Source organism: Coffea arabica, chromosome 11e (assembly GCF_036785885.1).
Source record: "Coffea arabica cultivar ET-39 chromosome 11e, Coffea Arabica ET-39 HiFi, whole genome shotgun sequence".
Lineage (NCBI taxonomy): Eukaryota > Viridiplantae > Streptophyta > Magnoliopsida > Gentianales > Rubiaceae > Coffea > Coffea arabica.
In genome coordinates, this window is record NC_092331.1 from 45,506,343 (window position 1) to 45,531,173 (window position 24,831).

A 24,831-nucleotide genomic window follows, 5' to 3' on the forward strand; every position below is an offset into this window, starting at 1 on the left:
AGAACTACCCAACCAACAAATTTCGCCAAAGGACTTTCAAACTAAGAGGGAGCTTGGGTTGTGCTACAAATGCAATGAGAAATATACCCCGGGTTATGTTTGCCAATTTAGACATATTAATTTCATCTTAACTGATGAATCTTACTCCGAAGAGTACTTGATACAAGTAGTAGAGAAGGAAGGTCTAGATGACCAGGGTCAACTGTTAGAGAATGATGAACAAATTGAAATTTCCTTGAATGCCTTGTCTGGTAATGTGAGCTTTAAAACTATTAGGATTAAGGGCTTTATTAAGAATAGGGAAATATCTATCCTCATCGATAGTGGTAGCACTCACAGCTTCATTGATAAAGGACTTGCAAAGCAATTACAGTGCAAACTGATGCCTACTAAACCCCTGGGAGTAACTATGGCTGATAGCACAAAGTTGTATAGTAGGTTCATTTGTAACCCTTTGATCTGGAGAATGGGTGTATTGGAGTTCCAGCACCAGGTGAGGACATTGAAGCTAGGGGGAGTGATATGGTGATTGGAGTAGACTGGTTAAGGAAATATAGCCCAGTAGTTTTTGACTTCAACTCACTATTCATTCAGTTCAACAAGAATGGTCAGACAGTAACGCTAAGTAGTGGTAGCTGTGATGGGGAAGTGAGCTTGTTGAAGGTAGTAAGGCAAAACAGTGATTCAGGAAGCACACTTATGGGGTTTTGGGGTGTATATGTGCGACTTCAGAGAGCCAACCAGGGGAAGAGGAACCTGTCCTTAACGAAGTTGTGGAATTGCTAGCTAAATTTGAAGATGTCGTTGCAGAACCTAAGGGTCTACCCACACCAAGGTCCCATGACCATCAGATCATTCTCAAAGAGGGCGCTCAACCCTTCAAGTTGAGACCATATAAGATCCCTTACATTCAGAAAGCAGAAGTTGAGAGACTAGTTAAGGAAATGCTGGAAAATGGGATTATCCAGGCTAGCAATAGCCCATTTGCTTCGGCCATTTTGTTGGTCAAGAAAAAAGATGAAAGCTAGAGATTCTGTGTAGATTATAGGCACCTGAACGAGCTGACTATCAAAGACAAATATCCTATGCTTTTAATTGACAAACTCATAGATGAATTATATGGGGCAAAATACTTCACCAAAATTGATTTGAGGGCTGGTTATCATGAGATAAGGGTGAGAGGCAAGGATATTTTCAAGACAGCTTTCAGAACCCATGAAGGCTTGTACAAATTTAAAGTCATGCCATTTGGCCTGAATAATGCTCCAGTTACTTTCTAGAGCTTGATGAATGAGGTATTTAAACAGGAATTGAGGAAATTTGTACTTGTGTTTTTTGACGATATTTTAGTCTACAGCAGAAGTTTAGAGGAACACAAGCAGCATCTTGAAGAAGTTCTGGAGAGGTTAAGAGCTCATCAGCTATTTGCAAAAAGAAGTAAGTGTTCATTTGCACAGCCAAAATTAGAATACCTTGGCCACATTATTAGCTCGGAGGGGGCAGCTGCGGACAACAATAAAATCAAGTGCATGACTAATTGGCCAAAACCCACATCGGTAAAACAGATGAGAGGATTTTTGGGGTTGACAGGGTACTACAGGAAGTTTGTCAGGGTTTATGTAGCCATCGCTAAGCCTCTGACTGATATGCTCAAGAAAGATCGTTTCATATGGACTACGGCATCAGAGGAAGCTTTTGAACTACTCAAACTAGCTATGAGTTCAACTCCTATGCTAGCACTTCCAAATTTCACCAAGCCATTTGTGGTGAAAACGGATGCTTGTTATGGGGGTATTGGGGCAGTTCTAATGCAGGGAAGAAGACCATTGGCTTATCTGAGCAAAGCTCTAGGACCAAGGCACCTAGGGATGTCCATATATGAGAATAAATTACTAGCTATGGTAACTGCTATTAACAAATGGAGGCATTATTTAGAGGGCCATCACTTTGTCCTAAAAACTGATCACCAGAGTTTGAAGTTCTTACTGGAGCAACGGATCACTACTCCCTTGCATCAAAAATGGCTGACTAAATTGCTTGGGTTGAGTTACGAGATACAGTTTAAGAAGGGAGCTGAGAATGTAGTGGTTGACGCATTGTCTAGGAGAGGGGTGGATCAAACGGAATGTGCAGCATTATCCACCGTGACACCAGTTTGGTTGCAAGAAGTTATTGATAGCTACAGCGAGAATGCAGATGTACAAACTAAAATTCAAAGCTTATTGTTGGCACCTGCTGAGAACTCTGAGTATAGCTACCAAAATGGTATATTGAAGTATAAGGGGAAAATCTATATTGGAGGACGAGGAGACATAAAAAGGAAGGTAATCCAGGCAATCCATGCTTCTTACACAGGAGGGCATTCTGGAATACAAACCTACTACCTAAGAGCTAAACAGTTCTTCTACTGGCCACACATGCTGGAGGATATCAGAAAAATGGTGCAAGAGTGTGATGTCTGTAGCAGATGCAAGCACGAAAATGTCGCTTGTCTTGGGCTGTTGCAACCCCTCCCAGTTCCTCAGTACTCTTGGAGCCATGTTACCATGGATTTCATAGAGGGGCTTCCAAAATCTGAAGGAAAAAATGTGATCATGGTTGTAGTTGACCGGTTGACCAAGTATAGCTATTTCCAAAGTCTATCCCACCCAATTAGTGCTGTTGGTGTGGCCAAACTCTTCCTTCATGATGTCTGTAAGCTGCATGGAATTCCTCAAAGTATAGTGTCTGATAGAGATAAAGCGTTTACAAGTCAATTTTGGCAGGAACTTTTTCGGTTCTTGGGGTCTAAACTACATTTCAGTTCTGCGTATCACCCTCAAAGTGATGGACAGAGCGAGAGAGTGAATCAGTGTGTGGAAATGTATTTGAGGTGCATGGCTCATTAGAAACCCAAGTCCTGGCACCAGTAGTTGGCTTTTGCAGAATGGTGGTATAACACTTCATACCACTTCTCCATTAAGATGACCCCTTTTGAAGCTCTTTACGGGTTCAAGGCCCCACAGGTGACCATTGGACCATATCTTCAAACCAACGTAGCAGCCTTAGAATACTATGTACAGAACAGGCAAGGCATGGAGAGATTGCTTAAGGATAATCTAGAGCAAGTTCAAGCGATAATGAAGCAGTATGTAGACAACAAGATATCAGAAAGGACATTTGCTGTAGGAGACTGGATATTCTTAAAGTTACAGCCTTACAGACAAATCTCTATGGCTCTTAGAAAGAACATGAAACTTGCTGCGAAATACTACGGACCATATCAGGTGATTGAAAGGATTGGAGCTGTCGCTTATAAGTTGAAATTGCCAGAAGACTCGAAAATTCATCCTGTTTGCCATGTGTCACTGTTAAAGAAGAAGGTAGGAGAAGAAGTGGTTCCTAGTACAGCATTACCATATTCGGATGAAGAATGGCAGTTGAAGGTCCAACCAATGGCAGTCTTAGACAGGCGAATGGTCAAGAGGAAGAATAGTACGGCAGTGCAATGGTTGGTCCAATGGTTCAATTCTTCTCCATCTAATGCTACCTGGGAAGATGCTGAATTCATATGCGCTGCATTTCCAGACTTTGAACCTTGAGGACAAGGTTGCAGTTAAGGGCGGGAAGATGTCACAGGACAAGCTGGAGTAAGGTGTAGCAGTCACGGTGTCGTTCTATTCATTTAACATAATTAGTTGTAAACTGTGTCGTTTTACTTATTTAGCAGAATTAGTGGTACGGTGTCGTTTTACATAATTGTCGCGTAGCAAGGTTGCTAGAAAGAAATCTTCAGGAGTTGGTCCATGCAGCATTCGGTTATGTGCAACATGCATGCATTGCCATGGTTGTCAAAATCGCGATCCGGTTCGTAGGATCGTAGGATCGTACGATCTAGATAATCAAAATCGATCCGGATCGCATTCAGAATCGCAAATTGCATTAATCAATCATAAAATCGAGTAGGATCGGTAGGATCGTATAGAATCATACGATCCTACGATCCTACAGCGATCCTACAAAATTTTGCTAATATGTGAAATACGAGACTCCATTTTGCAAGTAAATGAAAACATTTGGGGTAGGCTTGTAATTTATCAAAGAATTGCAGCCTTTAATTGCAATGTTTTAACAATTTTTGCTCAAAAAGTCAAAAAAAGCACCGATGTATGTTACCTGAAGTCTGATGATGTGCAAACAATTAAAAAGTGAGAACTCTCCATGTTGCAACCGATGTTGTTAATCTCTGAAGTTATTAGTAAAATGGTCATTAATTCAAAATTCAGATATAGGCCCAGAATCTTGTGACTTTCTTGTTACACCCTCCAATGGTTTTGTTATACCAGATGCAACAAAACAAGTGAACAAACAAGAACAGTAGAACAGTTTTAGGGGAAATCAGATTTCTATTAGGGTTTGGAACGAATGTGTATATATAAGGTGTATATATATACAACCAAACAACTAAACGGACCGGACCCAAAAATAGGTCCAGAACCAAAACCCAAAATAAAACAGACACGGTAACTTATATATACCGTAAGCTTTGGGGGCGTTGCCCCCGAACCCCCACCAGGGGCAACGCTGCCTCCCGGGCCCCCCAGCCAAGGCGTTACCCCAAACAGCTCAGCGAAACGCAACATAGTCGAGTCGCCATGGATCGAAGACCTGATTCAAGGCATCCCAACAGGTTTGTCTCCAACTGAGGTGCACTGATTGAGAGTTCAGATTTATTGGGACTGTCCTAGACAGCTATTTTAATTCCCCCCTCCAAGTCTACAATTAGGCTATGTATGCATCAGGTGACTGACATACACTCTCTCAATAAGCACAAAACGCCCCTGGCTAGATCAATTTGATGTGGTTTATGTCTTGATCGACTGAATGTGGTTCAATTGTGCATCCACTCTTTAGCATGAGGTCCCTTACAGTAAGATTCTATGGGCTGTACAACCCTATCAATCTGGTTGTGCAGTGAGAAATTTATTGTTTCTGAAAAAGTATCTTTTGGCAATGGAGATGTCATTGCTTAGATGGCAGCCATGTGTTTAGATTTCATCATTGGAGGTTGATAATTATTTTATATTTGAAATTATGATTGCGTAAACTATAAAGCATTTGGTTTTAAGATTTGAAATCATGATAGATAACAGGTTTATGTTCTCTTCTTTATTACTTGTCAGATTGTTAGTAAAAAATGTTATATATTTATGAGTAATTTATTTATTTGATATCTTTTAGAAGGTACAAAATGGTATATCAATTTCAAATTCATTAATTTAGTAAATTTAGGAACTTTTGGTGGAATCTTACGATCTTACGATCCGATTCTATGAAACTAAAATCGATCCTACGTAAGATCCCGATTTTACAAATCTTGTGCATTGTATGCAACTTTCAGGCACTAGTATTAAGTAGTGGATTCTGCACCGAGAAAAAGCAGACTTTTGATTGATTTGTAACAGATTTCTTGAGTGAAAGAAATAGTTCCTTCCTCTGTGAATTCATCTACCATCTTTTCATTTCTTCCTCCCCACCTTGATTCACGTCTTCATTTCTGTCCCCTCAAGCTGAACCCCGATACTTCTGCCAAGAAGCCATTGGGAACAGCTTGAGTTGGTGACATAAAGTCAACATGGATGCCTGAAAGATCCTGCACCCTGAGAAGTTTGAAGTTCTCAAACGGGCAAGAATGCAAAAGGGCTGATGATACTACGAGCGGAGACGTGGGCCAAAAGGCTTTGATGCTTTGAAGCACTCCCAATAAGAATAGATGCAAAGATGGTATGGCTCATACAATGTCTGGGCATGACCAGACGAATCCTTGGAATCAAGACATGTATGCTGCTGCAAGAAGCACTCTTCTTTGGCTTTTGCCAGCACAAAATCATGTAGTAGATCATGAACACGGCTTGCTTTCCTCCATTGAAGGATCCTTTTTGGAATCTATTACAAGGCTTTTGGCAATTAGATCATTGAAGTAATTTCGAGCTATATCCTCTGAACTTCCTTCATCATTTTTTTGCAGTTGAAGAAATCCTTCTGCAATCCATAACAGGATCAAATTATTTGTTGGCACTTTTCTGTTCTCAAGGAATGCCCCAAAATAGAAAAAGCACGGTTTCAGATGGTCTGGTAACTGGTTGTAACTAAGTTCCAGTATGTGCATACACCGTCTGTCTTGATGTTCAAGAAGGTGTGCATTTAAACTATTAGCAATTTGTCCCCAAAGTGTTGTGTTTCTTGCCATCATAGCTGTCAGATCCACAGCAGGAGTCAGACCTTTGCATTCTGCTGCAATTTTCTGTCCAACTTTAAGAAGTTCTTGAGGGCATCTTTCTTTTCCAAATAGCTTGACTTGCAACAATTCCTAGGTCCTAGATTCTGATATTGGATTAAAAGGGCAAGTCATGCTCATGCATCCAGTTTCCAAAGCAATATGTTGAAATCTGCTTGTGAACATAATTCTACTACCTCTCTCATCATCTGGGAAAGAGGCTTTTATATCATTCCATGGTTTAATATCCCACAAATCATCCAAGAAGATGAAATACTTCTTGCCCTTGAGACTTTGATACAACTTTGGAGCTAAATCTTCAACCTCCATTTTCCATACTTGGTCAGTTTCCCCACAAACTAGCTATAAAATTTCAAGCAACAGTCTTCTCTTTTCATATGCATGACTGACGTGACCCCTTGCATGAGCATGAAAGCATAAGGGAACCAAAGGATTTTCATATATTGGCCTAGTGTTGTTTTACCAATGCCAGGCATTCCCATAATCGAGAGTATGCACAACCCTGCGAAATCATTAGTGAGTTGGTCCGCGATCTTTTTCACTTATATCAACAAAAAACTACACATGACCAATGGGCTTCTATGTTTCATTTCCAGCTTCATGGTTGGGACCTCGCAATCCAACAAAATTTTCTGAACTAGCCAGAGAAGAAAAACCACCAAGGTTCATTGGAAATTTGAGGACTTGAATGTTGGTAGTCCTTTTGATTTTAATAGCATTCACCTCTCTACTGACAATCTTAATCTGTTGCAGGACATCAAACAGACCCATTTTCCATTCCCAAAGATGACCACTTCTGGCAATAAATGAATCAATGACAAATTCAGTCTGGTATACAATGTCTTTGAAACGTATCCAAGGGTCTCTCTGCTCCTCCTGTTCTCAGAAAAGTTCCCCAATTTCAAAAAAAATTTCTCTGAGAGATAATATACTTCCAAGAACCATCTCCATTTGATACTGCAGCTGAAGAATTGAATCAGCATTTGAACATAACAGCTCTTGCAGATTCTTGATCACAAAATCCATGAAGCCTAGTTCGTTAGTTTTGGAGAAATTGGACCTCAGTGATTTTGGAATTATATTAATATAGATGTATCTCGATTTTATCTTGATCAATTGCGTCATGAACTGATTATGGTTTCAGTCTGATTCTATATTTAATTTAGAAAGTCAAATGAATCAATCAAATCCTATCAAGAGCTGGTCTTTGAACTGGTTTTTTCATTAAATATTTTTTATTTATGAATTTTGTCCAAGTAATTAAATATTAAAATAATAAAAAATTTTCAATATCATTAAACTGGAATTGAATTGATCAAATTGGTTAAACCATGAATCAGAAGCTTATTTAATTCATTTATTAGTCCGGATTTCAAAACATTGCCATACACCGGTCCAAAATGGACTAGTTCTAGTATGCCACAATTTGGGAGGCCCAATATCTCCTTTTGGCAATGAATACAGCAAAAAAATGTATATATTAATATAATAGATGTGTATAGAATATCAACAAGTTTAGATACTAAAAACAATAACGTATCGAAACACAACTTTTACTGTGGATATTAATAACTATCCATATTTGTTGTTTTAATTTTCATGATGTGTATTTGTTATAAGTTGTATGGTGTATTCCCAAGAGTCCAAACTAGATGGATAGGGCCTCTACAATGGCAACATCAATTGCAAGGTGCAACTAGTGATAGGTTTGATCTAGAATTAAATGGACGGAATTGATAGGAACATCAATTGGAAGATGCAATTAATAGTAAGTTTGATCTAAAAATTAAATGGACGGGATTGGACTTGAGACAAACTTTTACAATGTCTAGAATATATAGTGCCTCGAATCCTTGGGATAGTAGAGATGTAGTATCGGATTCTTTGCACTTGGTAGAGCAAATGCAAAAGTGCAGTTGATGGGGTTAATTTATACTTTTTTTGGTCTCTTGTTTATAAAATGATGCAAAATAGTCCACCACATATTACAAATGAATAAATTTTGTCTAACAACTTATTTCTATCCAAAATTCTAGTAAAAAAATTGCACGTCCAAGTCAAGTGCTCATATTTTCAAGTGGCAAATAATAGGAAAATTAATATTTTCCTAAAAAAAAAACCTCTTGCCATCCATTCCCTCTTCTCCTAGAAGTGGTGGTTGAAGGTTGTTTTCAAGAGAATGCTATTTTTGTTCATATTTTGCCTCTCGAAATTTGAGTATGTGATTTGGATGTACATTTTCAAGTCAAAAATTTGATCTAAAATACGTTGCCAGACCAAATTAGTTTTTTTTTTAGATGTGAAGGATTGTTTCGTTCTATTTATCACTCCTATTCAAGCTTCCTCCTGGACTTCCATTTAAACTTCCGCCAGAATTTTCCCCCAGATTCACTCCAGACCCTTGTGACTGAGAGCCTTGACCGTTCCCAGACCTCTGAGAGTTTCCCAAGGGTTGTTTTTCCTTGGCGAAATTCTTAAAATCCTGTGACATTTGAGCCATCATGCTCATCAGACTGTCATACTTAGCATGCAGATCCCCTACTGACCCTCCAAAGTTCTTAACCACTACTCCCAAATCTGTGACTTCTCTATCCAATCTCTTGACATTCTCTTCTGAAATTTTACTTCTAGTTTCCGCCATTGCCACAAGATCGACTTGCTCTGATGCCAATTGTCACCAACCCAAGCTATTCCCAGTGGCTTCTTGGCAGAAATATCGGGGTTCAGCTTGAGGGGACAGAAATGAAGACGTGAATCAAGGTGGAGAGGAAGAAATGAAAAGATGGTAGATGAATTCGCAGAGGAAGGAACTATTCCTTTCACTCAAGAAATCTGTTACAAATCAATCAAAAGTCTGTTTTTTCTCGGTGCAGAGTCCACTACTTAATACTAATGCCTGAAGGTTGCATGCAATGCCTGCATGTTGCACATAACCGAATGCTGCATGAACCAACTCCTGAAAATTCCTTTCTAACAACCTTGCTACGTGACAATTATGAAAACGACACGGTACCACTAATTCTTCTAAATAAGTAAAACGACACAGTTTACAACTAATTATGTTAAATGAATAGAACGACACCGTGACTGCTACACGCTACTCCAGCTTGTCCTGTGACACTTTACTTATTGCATATCCTAGTTGGTTCTTTTAAGATTCTTATCCATTCGCACTTCCTCAACAAGTATGCCAAGGGAAATAAGCAACCTGCAGAAGCTGGAAACTCTTCTAGTGAGAGCATATAATAGAATGCAATTGCTTGACACTATTTGGAACTTGTTGAGATTGAGGCATCTCAAAATAGATGGGTCTTGCACTTTGCCATTGTATAATCAAGAATTCATGGAGTAATTCTTCAGAATTCAGATTTAATTGCTTACAGACTCTTTCAATGCCATGTTTATTCTTCGATAAAGCTATTGAGAAGACAATGAGATTCTTACCCAACCTTCAAAAGCTGAGTAGCAGATTTCTGGATTCACGAGATCATACTTCCAATTGCAATCGTTTTCCGATTTTGGACTTCCTCACTCGACTTGAGTCACTCAAAGTGCTCTACTGTGGCCAATTACTTCATTATCATTGTGAATTCTACTTTCCACAAACTGTCAACTGTTAAGAAGTTGAAGCTCGCAAATTTTCCTTTACCATGGAGTACAATTTCAACCATTGGGAAATTGCCTAATCTTGAGGTTCTCATATTATCAGCTGTTTCCTTTCTGGGGAAAAGATAGGACATGAAAGAAGAAGAGTTTCTTAACTCAAAGTCTTGAAGCTAAAGACTTTGGACATTGCACATTGGAATGCCTCAGACTCGGAGGATCACCTCCCTTGTCTTGAGATACTCAAATTGTGAATGCCTTCTTGCTTAGGGGATATACCCACACTGCAGAGGATTGAGTTGCACAATTGCACTCCTTCTTCTTGCACTTCAGCCCAGACAGTCAAAGAAAAACAGGAGGAAATCGGAAATGATCAGAGTGTCATCATCAATTGATAATCCAGGACATCATCGTGTACATCGGTGTATGTGGGTGTAAACATTGCAGAAAATATCTCCTGTTTCTCTTAATGAGTTCTTCCTGCAAGAGAGTGTTCTGTTTCATTCTTTTAATCCACTTTCTTCTTCACTTTATAAGCATGATCCATTCAATTATACTTCATAACATTTTGATCATTGCCATCGGGAGCTAAAATGGAAAAGACCGGTTTGTATTACCATTCAACCATTCGAAAAAAAAATGAGACGAACACTTGGAGCTTAGCAGTTACATGAATCTGGATGATCAGTTGTGTATCCTTTAATTGGCTGATTTCACTTTGTTTCCAATTAAAGCATTTCATTTAAATTCCTAACTCTGCAATTGAGATGTGCAAATTTTGAAATTAGACAACTCTTAAGTTGGCAAATGGATGGCCATCAAAATGACTGAACTGGTTATCTTTTGGGAAACTCTAAATTCTCTAATCAACTGCTGGACACCACTAATGAGTCCACTTTACTTGGTGGTGTTAGGGCATCAAGTTCATTAAGATACACCCTTTCCGCTTTTTAAATCTCATCCTTCTTCCATTAAAAGATTTTTTTTTTGAAGCTCATTAAGATATAGCATTCCTCCTAAATTGAAACATTGAAGTATTGAACATTTTCTTATTTCCCCACCTATTATGCTTCCCGGTTTTGCATCAGAGTTAAGAGGGGCAAAAATGCAAGAACAATGGATTGAATTTAAATCGCAAGAGATTGAGACTCGAGAGTATGAGTTGTTACACCATAATCCAAGTTTAGTAGGATTTACATCTCAAAATGAATCCTGAGGTTAGTAAGATTTTCTCCAGATATTGTACTATAGGTTTAATTTTTTATTAAGTTTACTTTTCGACTTGTTTAATAACTGAGTTTAAGTTGGAAAAGGATGCTTATGCACAATAGTCCCTTATCTTCTTTAAAAATAATGGGAGCTCTTTCCAAATATTGAAAAAGAAATGTATTGGTATTTTCATAATCAACTTCAAGGATGAGGAACCAACCATTGGTGTCGGCCTAATAGGTAGGGGAAGGCTTTTAGAGTTCTCCTCGCTGTCAGATTCAAGGTTCGAACATGTGTCAATTGGAGATAGGAAGGATGTGAGGAGGAATAGAAGAGTTAAAAAAAAAAAAGGAAAAAAAACTTCAAGGATAACATGTGATTTTGGTGATTGTGGCAACAAACAAAACCCTCATTACCCTTTACTTTTTTGTCAATTTTCAAATTTGAAAACTTGACTCTAATTTTATGTCAATAATCACTAATCGTTATTGGATTTTTTTTTTTTGGGTATAGTGAAACTTTATTCCATGATAAATAAAGGCATTACATCAGCTTCTGAGTTGAGTAGCTATATTATGTGTTAACAAACTGCCTCTCTATATACTTTTGGCCTTTTATTTTTTGTTCATTTTTTGCAAATACATGTGGCTTATTATGGAAAGTACTTTGGGCATCAACAAAAACTAAGGCCAACTCTATTAATACTTTAGTCTAGCTAAGACTGGTGGTACTATTGGTACCAAAATATCTATAATTATGTATTTGTATTCAAACTACCTTAATTTTCTCTTTTATGACATTTGAGTTGAATTTTCAATTTTTTGGATAATATTTTGTCATTTTTGTATCATTTTATCATTTTTTTGTTTTAGTTTTGGTAAGTTTTTTTGGTTTATTGTTAATGTTGACTTGTAAATGATCCATAGTGCTATTTCAGTTATGAGACTATCTTTTAATATGAGTATTAAATTCTTAATTCACCATTACTCAAAAGGATGTTTCATTTTTTATTGATTTTCATTAAAATATAGTAAAATGTATCTAATTATTGGAGAGCAGGGTAGTTTTGGTATCAAAACAATTAAGACCAAATTTTGCTTACACGCCTAACTAACTAAAACTCAAGGCACTTTTATATGGTAGAGTAAAGATAGATAGATATAAATAGATATAGATAGATGTACTACAGATTCCTTTGTTAACTTCTACTTCGTCCTTTCAAATCACTTATTTTAAGTCGAAAAAAGATGATTACACACAATAGCTCATTGGTTCTTTCAAAAATAATTGTAGCTTTTCTCCAAATATTTGAAAATAAATTTTATTAGATTTTCATAATTTATTGTTGAAATTAATTGAGAAATTCCAAGCATTACAAGGGAGAGCCAAAAAGGAGAGGGCTCGAGAGTCGATCCGAGAATCTCACGATCACTTGATTAATCTATGTATAAACTAAGTTAAGTCTTGGAGACCTTTCATGATTTGTTGGCCTATGGGAGAAAAACAAAAGGTTGAAGCAATAGAGAATAGGCCCTAACGTGATGGACATTACAATCTTATAAACTTTCTGAGACTTAAAATAAACCCTCTAATTTTGGATTTGCGCCCACAAACTAAAGCCAGATTACCCTTTAATTTTCAACCAATCTTTAAATTCATGAATTTTAGATTTTAATTTTGGTTATTTTCAGTCTCATTACCCCTTGATGATTCATGTTATAGAATACATGTAGTGGACTTGTTGCTGCACTGGATATTCTTTCGTATTTTAAAGTTAAACAAATACTTCAATAAAAGCAATTACATTATTGTCTTTCTGACTTGAGTAATAGCTAAATTATGTGATAAGAAACAGTCCATCTATCCACTTTAGGCCTTTTTTTTAAAAAAAATAAAATAAAATAAAGAAAAGAAAGATGAATGATGAAATTCATGACATTTCTTCTTTGTGAACTATTACCATTAACTGATGGTTTAAAATTAAAAATAAAAAATGAAAAAAAAATGAAATGAATGGTGCAATCTTGACATTTCTTCTTTGTGAACCAGAACACCAAATAACTAATGGTTGAGGCCCTCGATGATAGCATCTTGATCTTGATCATGTGACTCAATCTGCAAAAGTTTCATAAGGGTCAACCTAAAGTAACTACTATCTACATTGGAAATGCTCATTTACAGATGTTAGCACTCGAGATATTGAACAGTTTATTATTCTACAATGGTACATTCTGGCAATCATATATTATTCCATAGGAAACAGAGTATTAGAAGGAACCAATGGGACGTGGGTGTCCAGTCTCTGCATCCAAGTAGCAAAGGATAAAGTGTAGTTCCATGATCAAAATCAAACCCCTAGGATGAAGCACTCTTGACTCGGAGAATCTGCACATTCTGAGAAGAGAGTAAGAAGTAAGACTCTTCATGCACATTCAAAAGTTCACTAAAAGGAACAATCCAGACCAAATATATCTCCATTTCAACCACCGCTCTCTCTCACTTAAAAAACACCTCTTCATCCTCCAAATCATCAAGCACTAGTTTCATCCCAAGAACCAAGATCATTCGCTAAACATGTAACCATAATCACTAAACATACTGAAAGGAACAAAGATCATTCAAGCTGTTTTCTGGCTTGCAAAGTCACTGCAAAGTAATTACTACCAAGGCTTCCTTATCTTTCAAACTGTATGAAAACAAAACGACTAGCATGTTAAAACATATATAATATACCTATGCAATCAAACTATTAGCCATTAGCCAAAGCTTCCAAATTCCAACATTATTTTGTTTACTACAACATGTGAAACAGTATATGATTTTTCACCTTTTAGTGCACAATAGCCAACTGCCTTCTGTTACTACCACACGAGAAGTTCTGAAGCAGCAATCTTGGTCCCGAAAAGACAGGCCCGATAATCTGCCTCTCAAATTTGCCAAGGATGTGCATTACAAAAATGCTGATGATTTAAACCTATTACAGGCCTATATCTTTAAAAGATGCTAAACTAAACTAGACATAAACGAACACAACAGACAAGTACACAGACCGATGTTGAGGGCCATTAAGAGTTCTGCAATCAATTTTGCCTGTCCAAAACTCAAATTGAATGGGGCTCTTTTTTAGGATGAAACTTAGAATATCCAGAATTACCTTCCACTCTGCCATTTATTGTGTAACCACAATCCAGCTCCTTCCATGTAAATTCATCTCTCTCTTGGTCTCTCTGAGTCAGAACAGGTTGTGATCTGTCAACTAGCCAGTCATCCATCGGGTCAATGTCTTCACTTGCTAAGTCATTTGCTATACCTAGGTTGAAATTTTGAAGTTGTAGATTATAATGCACAAATACCATTGCAGCCAGCCTCTCTTGCTCTATTGGGTTCCTCCCTGTAGTGAGTAACTTCTCAGCCAAGCTCCTCTTCAGATTATATTTTGTGCCACCAGTACATGTCTGGCTTAAGATTCGAATAGCAAGTTGCTGCAACTGAGGATATCCACTTCCATACTTGAACCACCAGCTTTCTGAAACAAATACATAAATCAGAATAACTAAATTTGGACTAGATGATTAATTATTAAAGGTGAAGTATGTATAATATCACCTAGAGAAGACTGCAGATCCGAACTTCCTTGACCAAAATTACCCTTTGCTGCACGATACTCTTCAATCTGCAAACTTATCATATCTTGACAACCAGGATCTTCAACCAAACGTACAATACAGCACAGAAGGCCGCTGGTAATTTCTGAATCTGTATAGAAATCATTAACATAAAATAACTTCGGATTCAAGAAATACCCTGCAGCATGGAGAGGGCTATGTAAACGTCCATTCCAGATGTCATCAATTGCCTTCCAAAATGGCATGTATGTAGATTCCTTGTCACTGAGTTCCTCTCTGATTGTTTCTTTGGCCTGATCCATTATCTCATATATATTACCCAATTGTGGGTTATTATTCTTTGTTATCAAGTCTATAACACGCACAAGTGGTATGGTCGCCTTAACAACCAATTCTGCTCCAGTCCAAAACGAGCAATCAGCCACCAAGTCAGCCACTATTTTTCCTTCCATTGAGGAAGCCCATCTCGAGGCCTTCCAAGCAGACGAAAGAAACATGTTCTGCAAGTTCTCTTGTTCAGAGACCATATTCTCAAGAGTTAAGAAAGGCTCTGTCAACTTGAACTTGGATTGTCTAACCAAGTACTTGATGGAAGTGTGACTTCGCAGAAGTTTCAGAACAGTTGCATGGCTATGCACAAATCTTGTGATAGTTTTTGCCTTATCTATTGTCTCTTTAACCTTTTTCATTGTCCCCATTTTCTCCAACATAAGTTCTAGACAATAAGAAGCACAAACTGTCCAGAAAAGTGTCTTGTATTTTCCCATCACCAGTTTGCCAACAGTCTCCATCCAGGATGACTTGGAGTTTGCAATGATTTGGACTACATTCTGAACATCAACTTCCTTGAGGACATCATCCAGGAATTCCAGCATGCAACTGCCCTCCTCATCAAACCCAGAAATGTCTGCAGATCGAATGTAAATTGTACCTTTTGGGCAGGCCACTAGAACATTCAGAAGTTTCCGACCTGTCAACTCTTCCCACCCATCCAACAAGATGCTACACCCTGTCTTCATCCATGAACTCTTAATCTCTCTCACATACTGTTGCATCTCTTCCACTGATTCCTGCAGGATCCACCCTCTTAAATCCTCAGAGCTAGGAATCGGGTATGCTGTATGTTCAGAACCAAACTTCGCATTCATCATTTTCTGAAAGCTAGGACATCTTGCAGCATCCAAGTCAATTCCTGTTTCATAGAAGAATCTACCTATCAGCTTCTGAAATTCCCTTGAAGAGGAACATTGGTTACTCGCAGCTGATTGAGAACCAAGTGTCATATTGGTACCAGAGGCTGACAGAGATTCATGGTTTTCAGATGGTGCAGCAATCTTCCGCCGTTTTTCACTTCCCATGCCAGAAGTTTTTGTACGCCCTGGATGATAAGGCTCTGCAGAATTTGGACGAGGCAATGAGTTTCTCCTTGAAGGGAGGTTAGGGGAACAAAGTTCCCCAACTTCCCTACTGACATTTCCTGTATTCTTTTCAAGTAACTCATCTCGAAATACTTCCATCACATTGTTAGGAACTTGCACGCAAGGAACCACATTACCCCGGATTCCTCCTAAGTGGTACTTAAGGCGACTAAACCCACTGACAACCTTTCCACAATAATTGCACCTGATTCGCGTCTTCTTCTCATCAAGAGCTGTCCCATGGTCTTGAATTTTAGCCCAAAGATCCTTTGAAGCCATAACCGTAATTTTATTAGACCCAATATGGCGCACACAAGTTCTCCAATCAGCAAGGATCTAAGGAAGCGTTAAAAGATGAGCTGCATCAAAGCATGAAGGAAACATACAATGAGCATCATTACTAGGAAACTGGTTAATGCCATTAGAGTTGCTTCTGGAATGTCCTCCAACTGACTAACAGTTTTATATAGCTCTCACCCCCATCACACATGCTACACTAGGCAAAAATCTTAAAATTCTAAATGTGTATACTTGGTAAATGGAAAAAGGACATGTTGAAAGCACAACAGAGGAGAAAATTTCACATGTAGACCAATTTGGTTCTGCGATTAATTGATGAGAGATTGTTGCTGATGAATTAGGATATGTTAAGCAGTAGAATATCAAATTGATTTTCTTTTCAACAAAGAAAAAGAACTTGAGCCCAAACCATAAGAATACAAGGAATTTTTTAAACAACTTTTGTTGTCCAAATGGTAATTAGGACAACACTCTCTCTCTGCAAATTTTCCAAGGACAACATGATAATTGTTCAAACCAAAAACCATGCATATAAAACATTCAAGGAAGGGGAAAAAGGAAGGATGAGAAAAAAATGACAGAACCTAAAGCCACTGAAGCAGTGCGACCACAACTCATGAAAGCAGAAATACAGATAATCCACTCTCTCTCTCTCTCTTCCCCCCCCCCCCCCCTCCCTTGCCCTTTTTTCAAGATAACAGTCTAAAAATAGGAGATTTTTTCTGGGATATCATCAGAAAAAGATTTTCAAAATGTGGAAGGGAAAAGTTGCACCAGATTGTAATGTCATTGACACCAAAAGCAACAGGGAAACTGCAGCAAGCAAGGATGTGCAGATAGGCAATTCAATCCACGAGAAGGAAATAAGATGCGGAGAAAGGATAGACTTTACCTGGTGGGTTGGCACGAGGGCTGTAAGTCAAATACTGAGCAGATATATTTCTTTTGCAGGACAACAACTACAGTAAAGAACAAAGGCAAAGACATCTACAAGTGATAGAAGAGGGAGGACTCTTAGTCATACAGCTTTTTTTCTTCCAGAGCCACTCCAAAAGTTTTCAACCTTGAAAGGAAAAAAGACTGCAGCTAGCTCCGTAGCAAGCACTTGGAAAGTTGAGATGACACTTGCAAATAATGACAATGACAGATGAGGATGGAAATGGACAATTCTGAATAAGATTTATGTCAAACTATATCCCACTATTCCCACCGACCCACCGACCGACCGATCAACCAGCAAGGCCCTGTTTGGTTCCAGCAATCCAGTGGGGAAAGGAAATCGAGCAAAACTGCATGGTATTCCAATGTTAGGTTACATCCGCTCTTGTTTGGTTACCAAAAGAAAATTGGTTGGCAATGGGAAAAAGGATTTCCAAAAGGTACTATTCCTTGGCTTGGATTGTAAATCTTGTGAAAGAAATGAAGATAGAAAATAGCAAATAGGAAAGAAATTTCATCCTCTAGTAAAGATAATCCATCTACTGGGAAAAATTAAACTCAAACAATTGACAGTGTCAACTCTTAAACAAACACAAAAAGTTGGACCACTTTTCCATAAGTTCTAATTTCAAATTAATATTTTTTTGGTTGCTTCACTTCCCTCACCAACCAAACTCCATCCTGTGCCCGAAAAAAGAGGTTAAACAACAAAATAAAATAAAATGCATCCAAGTGAAGAATTACAAAAGACCCAGAAACCTATGGAAAAAACAATGTAGCTAAATAATAATAATAATAATAATAATAATAATCTACTCCTGATCTTTATAGTGGTAATCAACAAGACACTATTCTCCATATTATAAAGTCAAAAGCCCATTTCCATTGACTCTGTTCTGGACTGGGCAGTACAATTCCTGTAACACAATCCTCCTTCCACAAAATTTCATCTAATTCAAGAAGGGTGCATTCATGATGAGAAGCACTACGCTGTGCTCATTTGATTTCAAGCCAATTATCATAAGGATTTACTTGGATAACAAAAAAAAAAATTCTTTTGATAATACATTGAGGTGAAGTTTATAAACCAAGGCCTCTTGTTATTAAAGAGACAAAACCAAAAGTTCTTTGGCCCCAATAGTAATGATTGGGTGACCATGATTTTTTGGTGCTGCAATTACATTTCCATCAGATTTGTTAATGCAAATGCAGTGCCAGCTAAGAACACTAGACTCAGGCATTACAGTAAGGAAAGATAAGCAGGTGAATATTCACATAAAAAAGCACTATATAAACCTCATACCATTTTAGTGATAGCAAACACATCGTTACTAATTAAAAAAATATTGTTGGTTTTTTGGGGCATAAACTAAGAAACATCACCTTAGTGTTGCGAAAAAAAGCTTATAAAAGACTTGTATTGAAGCTGAAGATAAGCTTGTGTTATTCATTCATCAACTCACTATTTATAGTGATTACATGAAACAAACTAGCAAAATATCCAGTTAACAATTATCCTAAAAGTCTCAAGAAAATATAATCTTCTTCTACTAGCAAATCTTAGCAAAAATATTTGTTAACAAACCAACATGATATTTGGTTAACAAATATCCTTATTCTTCTAATAACTAAATTATTTTGATACCAAACATAATCTAACAAAATCTGTAGGAAAAGTTGGCATATCTCAACAAATATCCATGACAACCAGCTTATAATTAAACACATCCTTACTAAGTAAACACATCCTTACTAATAAAAAAAAAAATCCATGACAACCAGCTTATAATTCAATAAATGCAAGAACAGAAAATCCAAAAGGCACAGACTGGACCGCATACCAGCTTGTTATTCAAGAAATGCCAGAACAGAAATCCAAAAGGCACAGACTGGACCATATATGCATACATACAAACGCACATATATATAACTCATCAAGCATGGGGAACACAACCCAGCTGCAAAGTAGCTAAATCTTTAGCTAGACACTATATATCAAATCTCCTGAAAATAACAATAATAAAAAATAAAGATACATGAAAGCTACTAGACATCAACAAGGTTATCAATCCACGCCACATGATACCTATGGCTCCAACATGCTGTTGCACAATTTCAAATTTGTGCAAGACATCCAGAGGCACTAGTTGTAAAGGAGCATGATGTGGGTCCTCCCATAGCACCAATGTCTTATCTGGAAACAAACAATTAACCAGTATCAACTTTACTCATTCACAGCAGTATGTATACCTGCCCAATTGTATGAAGGTTGATCAAATCTCATAAATGAAGAAAAAAGTATTTACAGGCTTCATTTTGATTTCAAAAGATACATATACACAATTTACACAAGGACATTACTGATGCCATTAGCCAAAGAGAATAGGAATATCATAGGACACGACAGAATCACTATGGCTTACCATATCTCCAAAAGAAGACTTGAGAACTTCAAGATTGATAGTGTCAATGGTATTTACAAGTACATCATATGAGATCAAACAATATAATCCAGGATTCAGCACTGATCAAGATTGAAGACCATGCTTAGAAATAAGTGGACTGTGATCACATACTCAGCATAAGAACACTAGAAACTGTCAAACAGATTCAGCAATGAAACATCACCATAAAGCTGAGAAAATGAACACAAAGTATCTTTTGTTCAGTCAATGCAACTATTTACAAGACCCACAAACATGAATAAAAGGACTCAGAATTCCTAATCAGTATCTGGAACTAAAAACTTCATTATGTCAATACCCATAGGGGGGAAAAAACCATCAGAGAGAAATTCAAGAAAAAGAAATGATTGTCAAGTCTCTGAAACAATCCTAAAGGGGAAAAAATCATCTTGAATTGTGCCTGGAACTCCAGGAATAATTGGAAAAGTCATGCATTTTTAAACACGTTAATATCAGGTTTATGGGTTGAACTAGGTCTCTAGGGTTATAACAAGGAATGACTTGAACTGGATAAGAAGTATTCTATTTAAATATTACAGGTACAGATAAGAACATTTATGAGTTATCAGTGTTTGAAAAAGGTAAGAAATTGAAAGAAGACTCCTTTTCAAGATTAATCAATCAATTGACTCCAAAATCCTCATGAATAAGAGTCAGCTTCTTCAATGCAGAATGATCAGAGATTACTCAACAGACCTAAAAGCTACGAGGAAAAGACAGCACGTGCTTCATTCAATTCAATCAACTCAGTTATTTTAGACAGCAGAGTACCAGTTATTAATAGCTCTAGCAACATTTTGGGTTCCCAAACAACACGGAGCAACAAGGACAGTAGTTCACGGAATTGAACGAATATGAATGGTTACAAAGTCTGAGTTATAGACAGAGTGGACAACATTGACATGCAGTTGAGACAATGTTAAATAGGTTCCAGAGTAAAATGCAAAACACACAATCATAGATACTTTAAAAGAGATTATCGAATTGCAGCTGAACTAAACATTTTAACCACATTTTTAGATCTAAATGCCACTGTTTTATTAAACAACATAAAACAGGCATAGCGTCTTGGACACCAATAATTGCTATAACCAACAATTATAAGAAACTGCGAATAGGGGCAGTTGGACCAAGTTGCTTGCAAGCCGCTTTCGACCAGCTTGGTCAACAGCTCAACTGGACTTAGAGTTGACCAAGCTTGAGTTGAGCTAGAATGCAGCTTGAGCATCACTTGAGTTGAGCTCATAATTCATGAAAAGTTTTATTCTATCTATTCTTGAGAATTCCATTATTCCATAATAATCGAGCTCAATAGGCTTGAACTCAGGCTCAATAAGCCTTGACTCATTCTGTAGCTTACTCAAGTTGAGGTGGAGTAAGTTAATTTTTCCTTTTTTAATCAAATCTACCTTGAGTACACGTTCAGGAGCTCAACTTTGAAAATTCAACTCGAGCACTCCAATTTTGGTACAGTTGACTCAGCTCGTTAACACCCATATGCAATACTAGCCATGGTTAGACATCAGTGCATTCAGCAACATCAAACATCATATACACAACCACAAATATATATACAAAACGTAACCACATCTTGAATGTACAAGGTAAAAATAGATCAAAATTTCTGATATAGCCTATACATCAAAAAACCCAGTACACAGTTTTTACATGTTCTACTAATTAAAATGGCACATTTATGACATCAGAACAACTAGTTAACACTGGGCCGATGTTGCCTTTGATTTGGATAAAGAAAATAACTTTCCTCTAAGACTTGTTGTACTTCGTAGAGAAACAGCTTTAGGCTTGACAATATGGAATTCAACAGATACATAAAGAACAAATCTCGTAACTGCTTTCAGCATCTTCAAATTTAGAAACTAACAGGAAAAATTAAACAAAAACAAGAAAAAATATAGAAATTGGAAAAGATACAACAGGAGAAGAAACATCAAGCCAGAGCATCACTCCAGCTTCTTGGCTTCCCCATTTCATTGAAAAGACAAAAAGACAAAAGAAAACTTGAGCTAGTACTTACAAACTAGTAATTATCCAAGTTCAAGCAACTAACTCCATACTTAACCAAAGTACATCAAAATCATAACTTTTCAGAAACCCTTTATAGAATTTAGCAATTCCAAGATAAAAGAACTTGACAAAAAGCAGATGAAGATCTACCTTCTTGCTTTTCAAGTAGGAAAAATTGTCTTATCAGCTTAAAACTGAAGTCTTTTGATCATCTAAGTAAACTTAGCACAAAACCCTGCAAGATTTCAACCAAACATACACAAGTTTAGCACTCTGTAAAGACAACAATCTTTTTGCTGTTGATGGAACAATAAAAATTCAATCTTTCCGTCTTATTGACAAATAAATGCAATGTCGGGCTCCAGTGAGAGCAGTAAAGAACAACAGCATCAAAGGATATCTACTAGTAGCATATTACCTTATTTCTTGTTTCCTCTTCTGCTTGGACGAAAAATCAAGAGCAAAGTCAAGAGAAAGCAGAGAGTTGAAATTGAAGGAAGAGGGGATTTTCAGACGAGGGAAAGAAAAGAGGTTTTTGTTTCGAGATAAGAAAGCAGGCGCTTATTTATGTCTTTGCAGTTTCCACAGTTTCTCACATTTATGGTCGGTGGAATTACTATTTTAGTCTTCAAAGTTTTGGACTATTTCAATCTAGTATTTATTTTTGGCTTTTTGGTGAAATGAGTACTTTAAAAGTAAAGATGTTGAGAAATAAGGAAAGGAGAATGATAAATAAGTGAATAATCAAACCACGTAATCTGAAATTTTATTTAACCAAAAAAGTAAGAAAAGATCTAGCACCCTTCGAAAATTAAAATGACGTAGAATTTTATTTTTTTTAACCTTAATAAAATTTATAAAATCTTTATTAAGGTTAAAAGAAATAAAATTCTATGTCACTCATAACCAAATAATGTACATGTCAAACATTAAAATGTATAGGGAAAAAGCATCCCATAGAACAAAACTTACCAAAAAGCTAAACACATTTCATTGGAAAAAGATTAATTGTGAATACTTTGATTTATTACTATAAACCGATGCATTTACGTTATTATAATCTAAAGAATATTTTGCATTGTCATCTGTATTAATTTTTCTGAAGAGACTATAGAGATTCCAGAATTACATCATGTACAAATGCTTGAATTATGGATCTTTTCGCTAATATACTTGTATTAAAAAATATTTTAAATAATAAGGTCAATTATTGATATCTAATCTTTTTTAATTGAAATTCTATACAATCTGCATTATTTGTAGCTATAATTTGCTATACTATATTTTTTATTGTGATTAGAGAACTATTAGTGTATGCTTCAAAGTGTGGTCTTTATTGACACGAGAAACATCGATTGCTCAATAATGGTTATTATATACCTTTTCCTTTTATAAAAATTAAAAAATAAACAAAGTGTTCTGGTATCCAATGATGGTTTGATTGTATTCAACAAAGCTAGGAGGCAAGAACCGCGCGCTGCGTGGTAGGAATAAAAGTGTGAATGCCCAGCTCAGTATGATGAGCTTGAATGCTGCATGAACAGACTGAACATATAGTGTAAGAAAGGCGATATAAATAGGAAAATAAGGAAAACGGAGTTAACAGTAAAGCTGTAAAACAACGGTTCAAAGCTGATTAAGGCATACAAGGTTTTTTTAGAAACGTTGAAGGACATCTGAGAAATAACAGGTTGAAGATGATGATGATGGAAAAACAGGATTTGGATTGTGGAATGAAGAGAAGAACTTCGCCATCTCGAAGTTCATGGTCTGCAAAGAACGTGCTCCAATTTTGATCAAATGTTGCCGCGGTTATTCCAAGACTATATGTTCAGTGTCCACTAGCGATATTGGTAGTTGGAGTTTTGGCTTCATGTAATCCCGGGGTTATATATTGTGGAAGGGTCTGTTAATAACCAAGTATAAGATATGACTAACAGGGAAAAAAAATCCAAAAAAAAAGAAAGTTGTATGCTCACCAACGTGTATCTATGGCATCTAGTATAAAATTGGTAGAAAGTAGTAAATGCCGCCAGATTATGGCCGAAGAATGGATGTATGGATGATGTAATACGGTTCGAGTTTTCGACAACCGCAGAATCTACATGAAAATCAATTGCCTTTAACGAACATGAATGCTATAAAGCAAAATAAGGAGAAAGACTGCAGAAGAGAATAATTTCCTGGTTGGTTTTTTTGATAATTTGGCACCATTGGCAAAGGCAGTGTCCATGGCATCAATGTGAGGATTTGTGTTGTGCCAAAAGCCAGCGCATCGCAAGCTAAATTCCCTCTACATTGCAGGAAAAGCAAGTCATATTTGTGAATCAGGTTATCTGTGCTATAGGATTCCCAGCCTTGTTCAAAGCACCCATCATTGATTGTTACATGCCAAACAGCGATTCCATGGAATAACTTCATAATTTGGCCGTTTTTGAAGCAAGCTGATTTGAAAATAGAACCGGGAATTTTCTGTGGGGGGGAGGGGGGAGAAGAAAATGTAGATGTTAGGGAAAGGGTACAAGCTATAGCATTTTTTTTCCCTATTCTTTTTTACAAGATAATATACGAAACTTGTTTCTGCAGATTCGAACACATCATAATGTAACACCACGGATTTCCTTTTGGAACTTTGTTCATCAAAGGCGCATGGCAATCTAAAAAAATATAAAGAGCAGAAGAACTATAATTTATCATCACAAGCAACGAATCGCATGTATGCCATAAGAAAGCAAGGAACGCACGGTTTGGTGCAAAAGCTTCAGAACAAATATCAATGATATTTTGCAACCACTATTCAACTGAGGCAAGAGAGTACAGCGAGGGTTCACCCATGTATTTTAAAACCATTGGATAGGCTTTAAAGAAACTCCTCTTGGGAGAATAGAATGCTTTTCCTTGATATGATTGGATAACAGTTGCGGCGTGAACTTGACAGCCACCGAAGGTGCAAAGGTAGTGTCGAA

At 37.0% G+C, this 24,831-nt stretch overlaps 2 protein-coding genes across 10 annotated transcripts; one reads left to right on the forward strand and one right to left on the reverse strand.

The window, feature by feature from the left end:
• The first annotated feature begins 2,963 nt into the window (after positions 1-2,963).
• LOC113718335 (uncharacterized) lies at positions 2,964-3,581 on the forward strand. Its single transcript, XM_027243246.1, has one exon. It carries the CDS (start codon positions 2,964-2,966, stop codon positions 3,579-3,581), a length of 618 nt encoding a protein of 205 aa, XP_027099047.1.
• Positions 3,582-13,010: 9,429 nt separating this feature from the next.
• On the reverse strand, positions 13,011-22,443 carry LOC113718705 (uncharacterized). 9 transcript variants are annotated; one of them, XR_011825578.1, is made up of 8 exons: positions 22,284-22,443; positions 22,016-22,100; positions 19,459-19,566; positions 17,326-17,722; positions 14,696-16,492; positions 14,443-14,615; positions 14,244-14,345; positions 13,011-13,204 (listed from the first exon to the last, which is right to left on the reverse strand). XR_011825578.1 is itself a non-coding variant. In XM_072072970.1 (7 exons), exons 5-7 carry the CDS (start codon positions 16,410-16,412, stop codon positions 13,200-13,202), a joined length of 2,094 nt encoding a protein of 697 aa, XP_071929071.1. In that variant the 5' UTR covers positions 16,413-16,492; positions 17,326-17,722; positions 19,459-19,566; positions 22,016-22,100; positions 22,284-22,443; the 3' UTR covers positions 13,011-13,199. The 9 variants fall into 9 exon arrangements, 5 of the variants coding, with proteins under 5 accessions (XP_071929071.1, XP_027099403.1, XP_027099404.1 ...); XR_003454607.2 differs by having other exon boundaries at positions 13,011-13,483; XR_011825577.1 differs by adding an exon at positions 13,368-13,483 and having other exon boundaries at positions 14,244-14,615.
• Between the last annotated feature and the right edge of the window lie 2,388 nt (positions 22,444-24,831).

What these genes read in the sequence shown, in the direction of transcription:
- LOC113718335 (XM_027243246.1), top strand. Translation starts at nt 2,964, where the DNA reads ATGACCCCTTTTGAAGCTCTTTACGGGTTCAAGGCCCCACAGGTGACC.
- LOC113718705 (XM_027243600.2), bottom strand. Translation starts at nt 16,412, where the DNA reads ATGGCTTCAAAGGATCTTTGGGCTAAAATTCAAGACCATGGGACAGCT. An exon ending in GGATCTGCAGTCTTCTCTAG is followed by an intron (nt 14,616 to 14,695) that starts GTGATATTATAC and finishes TATTTGTTTCAG; the next exon opens with AAAGCTGGTGGTTCAAGTAT.